This window comes from Capricornis sumatraensis, chromosome 15 (genome assembly GCF_032405125.1).
Source record: "Capricornis sumatraensis isolate serow.1 chromosome 15, serow.2, whole genome shotgun sequence".
Taxonomy (NCBI): domain Eukaryota; kingdom Metazoa; phylum Chordata; class Mammalia; order Artiodactyla; family Bovidae; genus Capricornis; species Capricornis sumatraensis.
Window position 1 is genome coordinate 63,006,653 of NC_091083.1, and position 7,344 is coordinate 63,013,996.

At 47.2% G+C, this 7,344-nt stretch overlaps 1 protein-coding gene across 1 annotated transcript; it reads right to left on the reverse strand.

Annotated features, from left to right (window-relative positions):
- Positions 1 to 4,723: 4,723 nt before the first annotated feature.
- On the reverse strand, positions 4,724 to 7,005 carry C15H20orf202 (chromosome 15 C20orf202 homolog). The gene is made up of 2 exons (XM_068986746.1): positions 6,940 to 7,005; positions 4,724 to 4,957 (listed from the first exon to the last, which is right to left on the reverse strand). The coding sequence occupies exons 1-2, from the start codon at positions 7,003 to 7,005 to the stop codon at positions 4,724 to 4,726; spliced, it is 300 nt and encodes a 99-aa protein (XP_068842847.1).
- Positions 7,006 to 7,344: the final 339 nt, after the last annotated feature.

Consider the following 7,344-nt stretch of genomic DNA (forward strand, 5'->3'; position numbering starts at 1 on the left):
TTGCAGCTGGTATACCACACTGGAAACCTATCCAGTCTTACACGGAGTGGTGGCTTTAAAACACGTGTGCAAGTTTTTGATGCTCTTCCCATCAAGACATGGTCTAATTCTCTTCCCCTTGCATGTAAGCTGGGCTTGGTGCCTGGCTTCTCCTGCAAAGGATACAATGGACGTGACACTGTGTGACCTCCAAGGCTGGGTCATCAAGGCTATTCAGCTTCCTCTTGACTCTTCAGATGCTCGTTCTTGCCACCAGCCACTATGCTGTGAGGTAGCCCAGGCCACATGGAGTGTTCAGGGGTAGGTGTTCCAGCTGACAGTCTCAGCTAAGATCAGGTAACAGCCCACATCCACTGCCAGACATGTGAATAAGCCTTTGGGATGAATCAAGCTGGACACCATATGACTGCAGCCACTTGAAGAGACCAAAAACAAGAGCTCCCCACCTGAGCCCAGTCCATCCCCAGAACCATGGGAAGTGTGATTTATTGCAATGATGAATGGTTGTTGCAATAATAAAATGATGCTGTTTTCAGTTTGGGAGCATTTTGTTACACACCAGTATACAGCCAGAACACACTCTGCAAGAACACACCTGGCCCAGGGCTGGATGCTACTGGCAAGTAAAGACGAGCCTCTGATCCTTTCTGGTGAAATCACAGTGTGAGCCCTGAACTGCCTGTCCTGACAATAAATATCACATCTTGTACTGTTGTTCTGCTCCTAATTTTTTAGCTTCTGACCTTGTCAGTCCTTTTCCTGTCTGTGCCCCCTTCTCTCCTCACCCTTGGATGCGAGGCTTGGGTGTATAGTCCAGTTTTTGCTGCCTCAGCAGAGAAAACCCTAGATTTTCCTTCATGATCACGATCCCCAGGCTCTCTCTGGTGTGCACTGGCTGGCTTGGACAAACATGATCTGTAACCCTGCCCTCTGGGAACCCACACTGAGGATGTCGTTTCCACTCCAATCCCCTTGTCCCCCAGCCTCTGGGCTCAGTCTGAGTTTTTTTCTGACCTGGGATCAGAAATTGAACGTTGGTTCCAGAGGTGGGAATTTCAAAAACAACAAATACCCCAGGAGAGGGGAGGGTTTATCTTCCCAGATTAGTAGAGAGGGGATTGGCAGATGGTTTTGGTTTGAGGGCCCAGCTGTGGGAAGATGGGAGAGGCAAAAGGGGCTAGTGGTTGGCATTGGGCATGGGAAGCAAATGTCATTGTTACTTTGAATGGTCAGGCAGATATTTCTCTTGATGATGGTTGCTAACAAGCTTGTCTATTTGTAATAGTCATAGTTTCACAAGTCAATTTGTGATTATACAGTAATAATAATGTTATCATTTATTAGCCTTTACAATTCCAAGTGCTGTGTAAGGTGGGTTATATGCATTCTGTTATACAATTATGTATATTAATCCCATGAGCTAGATACTATTTTTATCCCTCCTTTTATAAATGCGATAATTGAGTCTCAGAGAGGTTGAGTAACTCATCTAAGATCAAAAAGTAAGTAAATGGTGGAGCTGGAAATAAACTCAGGTTAACAACTACGTAAGTAGGAACATGCCAGTTAAGGTCACAATGTAACATCATTTTGCACTCAGTATATTGGCAAAAATTAAGAAGATTGATAATACCAATTGTTGGCAAGAATATGGAGCAACAGGAGCCCTTGGACACAGCTTGTGGGAGTGTAAGTGAATGCCCCACTTTGGAAAATGCATTTCCTGTAAACTTGAGTATTCACATACCTCCAGTTCAACTCTTTGCTGTACAGGTATCTGTCGCTTTTCTAAAGTTCACTTGACGCCATTTCACTTTTATGAGAGATCTACATTTGTAACTGTTTTTGTGAATTGAAAGAAAGCCCAAGTTGATTTTCACTTTTACAAAAATGAGTGAAAAGTGAAACTGATGTTCAGTGTTTGATCTGGGGCGAGCTGTTACAGAGGCAGCAAACACCCTGGGGAGGGACAGCAGGGGGCAGGGATGACTGAGGCCACCAAGCTCCTTCCCCAAGAATTTCCCCAGAAATTGCACTTCCCCAGAAACTGCACTCAGCATCTCTGCACCAGGCCACCACAGCTTTGGTCTGGCTTTGACCTGTGTCTGTGCTTTATCTCAGTTTATCTCATTTTGTGCCTCTGTTAGCAAGATCTGTCTTAAGGTAACTGTTTTTTCACTTTACACGGTTTCAGCTTGTGAGATGTTTCATAGGAACACTCTACTTTTGGATAGCAGGGGAAACCTGTATATCCTAGGGGCACTGTGCTTATGTACATGAACAGACGTGATCTCAAAGCATCGGTAATGATAGCCCAAAGTTGAAAACTGTGTCAGTCAGAGACAGGCAGGAGACAGAAACCACCCTAGTTATTTTAACAGAGAGAATTTAATATAGAGAATTGCTAACCAAGTATAAAGTTGTTAACTGGATGACCAAAAGGTTATAAAAAGATCTCTAAGATAGAATGAAAGTAGCATTTGCAGGAAGTGTCTACCATACCCAGGCCTGAAGGAACAAAGAGAAGAGGCTGAGATGATCAAAACTGAAAAACATAAAGCAGAAGATGTGCAGTAGTCCACTTCAGGTATCTGAGAAAGGAGGTGTGCTCAGCTGGGGCTTGAGTCTTGGAAAGAAGGGTGGGGCCAGGAGGGCAGGAACGCAGACTTCAGGGGAGGAGATTCTGGCTGGAGCTCTTGGCTCTGAAGTTAGGGTAAGTGCCCCATGGAGCTGAACCTAGAGAAGGGGTTGCTGACTGGTGCCACAGAAGGAATTGCTGCTGTGAGGTGAAGGAGCGTTGCTGGGTGATGCTCATGGGAGCAGGAAGGCCACCAGAGGAGCTAAAGAGCGGAGGGATGGAGAAGCAAGTCTTTTCTCCCTCCTCCAGCCCTGCGGTGTCCCTCTAGCTCACCCTGCTTATTGGCAAAGTCTAACCAGCTCCAGCCCCAGCATTACAGAGCAGGTAATTTTAAAATTTATTTACTTAACTGTGGCAAAATAGAACATAAGATAAATATCATTTTAACCATTTTAAGGTGTATAGTGGCATCAAGTACAGTCATGCTGTTATACCACCATCACCATCATCCATCCACAGAACTTCTGCCATTTGGTAACACTGAAGCACGGCAACCCTTAAATGACTCCCTGCTCCCCAACTCCTGACAACCAGAACTACCTTCTGTCTCCATGGATTTGACTAGGTACCTCGTGTGAGTAGAATCATACTGTATTTGTCCTTTTGCGACTTGCTTATTTCACTTAGCATTATGTCTTCAAGTTTCACCTGTGTTATAGCAGTGCTGAAATTCCTTCCATTTTAAGGTTGACTAATGTTCCATTGTATGTATGTGCCACATTTCGTTTATGCATTCAGTCATTGATAGAGTACAATTTTTTGTACTATCAAATACTGTATAGAAACAACCCCAGGTTAGTCTGACTATAGACATTATATATATAATACAACCCTCCCCCCACCCTTTGCCTCTTTATGCAATGGGTTTACTTTTTCATAGCCATTAAGAACAATATCCTAACAACATGCCAGAAGATTTTCAAAAACAAAAAAAGACTGAGGATAATTGGACTTAACACCAGGACTTTATTTTCACCTGTTCCATTTTAAAGTCTTTCTTATAGGCAGGTATAATTTTTCAAAGTTATAACTCCATCCCATACAATTGAGGGTTCTGCCACATCATACATCTTGTTGCCTGCCAAACAGGGTTGGCGTTGCTAACCCTGAATGAGGGAAAAACAATTATTTTTATTGATTTCTCTTCTTTGTTTCTTTGACCATCTGGACCGTTTTGGTTGCAAATGAGGGGAACCCTACTCAAATTAGCTTAAGCAAAAACAAACTGGTGCCTGAGTTCATAGGTGGTAGTGGTGGAATTTTCTGGTTTTTTGCTCTGGATAGACAACAGGAGTAACTCACAGAACTAGAGTCTGAAACCAGGGACTAAAGAGAGCCAGCACCCTTCTGGCCTGCCTGTCTCTTGAATGACCCTCTCTCTGCTTCTCTTTGATCAGCCTCTTTCTTTCCTAGTGCAGGCAGGTCTCTGTCACCTCACAGTAATCCTGGCCACTGGCAGCCCCAGCTTTGCAACTTCAGAAGAACAAGTATCAAGAGGGTAATGCCAGAGAAGGTTTGTGATTGGCTCTGTGGAGTCGCATGGGCCACCCATTGGGCCAATCATGTTGTTAGGGTGACGATGAACTGTAATTGGCCAAGCCTGGTCACATGCTGATCCCTATGGCCAGGGTGGTTGTAGGGCCTGTTGCTTTCAGATAAAGGGAAATAAAAGGCCTGAAAACAACCAGCAAGTCACTACATGGGGTTCTGTTTTTCACCATGGCAACACTGGATAAACACCCTGGCACACTGAGTTCTTTCTTTGTTTTAATAACCACCTTGTGAGAAATTCCCAAGAATAGGATTACTACCATGGTGCTGGCCGGAAGCCATATAACATGTTTCTGTTTCCCAAATGTATTCACATCTCTTAGCTTATTTTTGAAATACTGTTAAGTGACAGGAGAGGAAAGAGTGACACAGAGAAGCTGAGTGACAGTTCCAGGGACATAGAGTGAATGAAGGCATGGGTAAATCCACAGCCTGGACTCCCTGACTCCCATTCCAGTGCTCTCTTTCAACAGCATCACAATCAAAGTTTAGACTGGTTGGGGGAGGGTTAAAGTCAAGGTCGTCTCCGGCCTGTTAAGGGAGGGAACTTCGTCTGCTGTCTACCCCTTGAAGGAGATGGGCCAGGCGCCTGGAGGGAAAGGGTTGGCGGGCCCTGCCTTCAGAGCCTGCTCGAGCTCTGATGGGGGAGGTCCCGCCACTCGACCTGGCATCCTCCCAGGGGACACTCTCTGCGCGGAGCTCCTCCAGGACGCTGTGCAGGTGCCTCAGTGTAAGCAGGAGTCTCTGGTCTTGGTCCTGCATCTCAGCCTAGGAGAGAGAAGGAGCATGTGAGGCAGCGGCCAGAGCACTGGACATTTCCCAGAAAGATGTCTCCTTCACTGTCTAATCGGAGACAAGCCCACAGCCTCACAGAAGCCATGTTTTCACCGAAGCCTCCATTTCTTCATCTGCAAAGTGGAAAGGAAATTACTTGCCTTCCAAGGATCTCTCCCTTGTTTTAGCTCCCAGCAGGACTTTGGGGGCTTTATGATTCCAGAATTGGAGGAGGAGCACCAGATTTTCTTCCGTGGTAGTTGTTGGTGCTACTGATTTGTTCTCTCAGCTGCGTAGGGTGACGGACATGCTTCCCTGACAGTCAGCTGGGGCTCCTTGGCTGGGCTACAGAGGGGAGTCCTGTGGAGTCATGCAAATTCCCAGTGACAGAGGTTAAAGCAGGCTTGACTGGGAACCTTACCAGTCAGGGACCAGTAAGTGCAGACTCAAAACTCATCTCTTGGCATCATGAGGAGGTGGGGGTTCATCTGGGCCTGGGAGGCCCCTCTACCTACAGGTCATTCCCCCTACCCCCACCTGTTCTTCCTCCTCATGGGTAGGAGAGAAGTACTTTATCAAATGAAAATCAGCACTTTGAGTTCGGATACTAAGCAGTCTTAATGTGGGGGCGCAGTGTTTAGGGGAGCACAAGGAGGGAGCAGCACGCAGCCTATAATAAGCTGTAGCTCCTGCCACTGGAGTCCCCTGGACCCATGAGGATCCCTACTGGGCCAGCCCCTCCCACCAAGCTGGGACAGGGCTGGGTCCCAGCTGGTCTGTTGCCTGGCAACCCAGGCAGGTCATTTTTGGACAATCCTTTCTGTCCCTGCATCCCACCGTCCCCCCAGCCAGAAGTAGAAGCTCACGTTTTTTGTTTTATTTTTTAGTTTTTTAAGTTGTTGAATTGATCAGTCTCTTTTTAATGGCCCTCTTCTTCCTCCTCAGGATGATAAATTCTCCCAGGGTTGAAACTGGCGTATTGAGATACAAACCTTGGGTGCCCTCTGGTGTTCCCCCAAACCACCTCCTTCTCTCTCTTGGCTAGTGTCCCCACATACTATAGGGGCATCCTTCTATTTTTGGACCTGGAAGAAATATCGCAAGGAGAGATGTAAGACCTGGCTTCTTGAGCAGTTACTGAGGGACCAGGTAACGCTGTTTATAAGTTCAGGAGAGTTAGTGACCCACAGCGTGGACATTTCAGACAGGAAACGGGAGACAGGAGTGAGTGGGGTGGATAAACTTCTCTCGGGCAGGGTGTAGATCCTCCTCCAGGCAGAGAATCCCACAGTGAGGAGAACCAGCTGCCAAGAGGGCTGCTGGCCTCTTTAGGACTTCTTTGTAAGTGGCATCCAGTTGGGTAAGACAAGGCATCTGCTGGAATAGTACTGGCCTTTGCCCCTGCACCTCTTCCCCTCACTCTCACCCCTCAGGGCTTGCACCTCCACATAAGCAGGAATGCGCCAGTGTTTGTGCAAGTGTCTGCTTTCTAGAAGGCCCCGGCTAAGACAGCTCTGGTGTACTCCATTTCCAGCTGAGCCGGGACCATAAGAGCCAGGGTAGATGTGCCAAGCAAGCACGAAGTGAATTATACCATCTCCTCACCAAATTCTCACAATAACCCTTGTGATGTTAGTACGATTGTCATCCCCCTTTTACAACAAGGAGACTGAAGTTCAAAGCCATTTGCTAGAGGCCACAAGCCACAGAGCTGGGCACATACCAGACTCAGTGTAATTCTAAAACCCGTCTGGCAAGCGCTGCACCCAGAGCCTCCTATGTAGGCCACGACCTACTTATCCCAGCGCCTGGGGTGGCAACTGTGCACTGTGTGGCTCATCCCAGATGGGAGCCTGTGGGGCCCACACCCCAGCCTGCAGCTCTGCCCTGCCCAGGGGGCACCTGGGAGGTAGGAACAGGGGACCTCGGAAGACATGGGGTGACGGTGTAAGGTACAAAGAAGTACAAAGCCTTACCAGCTCCTTTCTCAGCCACTCCAGGGTCTGCCCGAGACTCGAGGTTGGCTCCTCTGTTGTTTTCATCTCAGCTCCTCGGGAGAAACCTTGATGCTGAACAGCTCTGCTTATGGTCCTGAGGGACCTTAGACTTGGACAGTCCGGCTCTCTCCTTCGGGCCAGGATCGGGGTCTGGCTAAGTCACTGAGAATGGAGTTAATGAGAGCAGGAAGTGGCTCACGTTGAAAAATGTAAAGTGTTTTTTTTTTTTTTTTAAAGGGCTTCAGTACTTTGAACAGAGCAAGGAGGGAGGGAGGAGGAGGGAGATCATTGAGCTATAGGTGTCTCAGTGCCTGTGGGCTCCAGAATCCAAATCTGATGCCCACAGGATCATGGAAGCTTTAAATGACAAAATTAATAATTATT

What these genes read in the sequence shown, in the direction of transcription:
- C15H20orf202 (XM_068986746.1), bottom strand. Translation starts at nt 7,005, where the DNA reads ATGAAAACAACAGAGGAGCCAACCTCGAGTCTCGGGCAGACCCTGGAG. An exon ending in AGTGGCTGAGAAAGGAGCTG is followed by an intron (nt 4,958 to 6,939) that starts GTAAGGCTTTGT and finishes TCTCTCTCCTAG; the next exon opens with GCTGAGATGCAGGACCAAGA.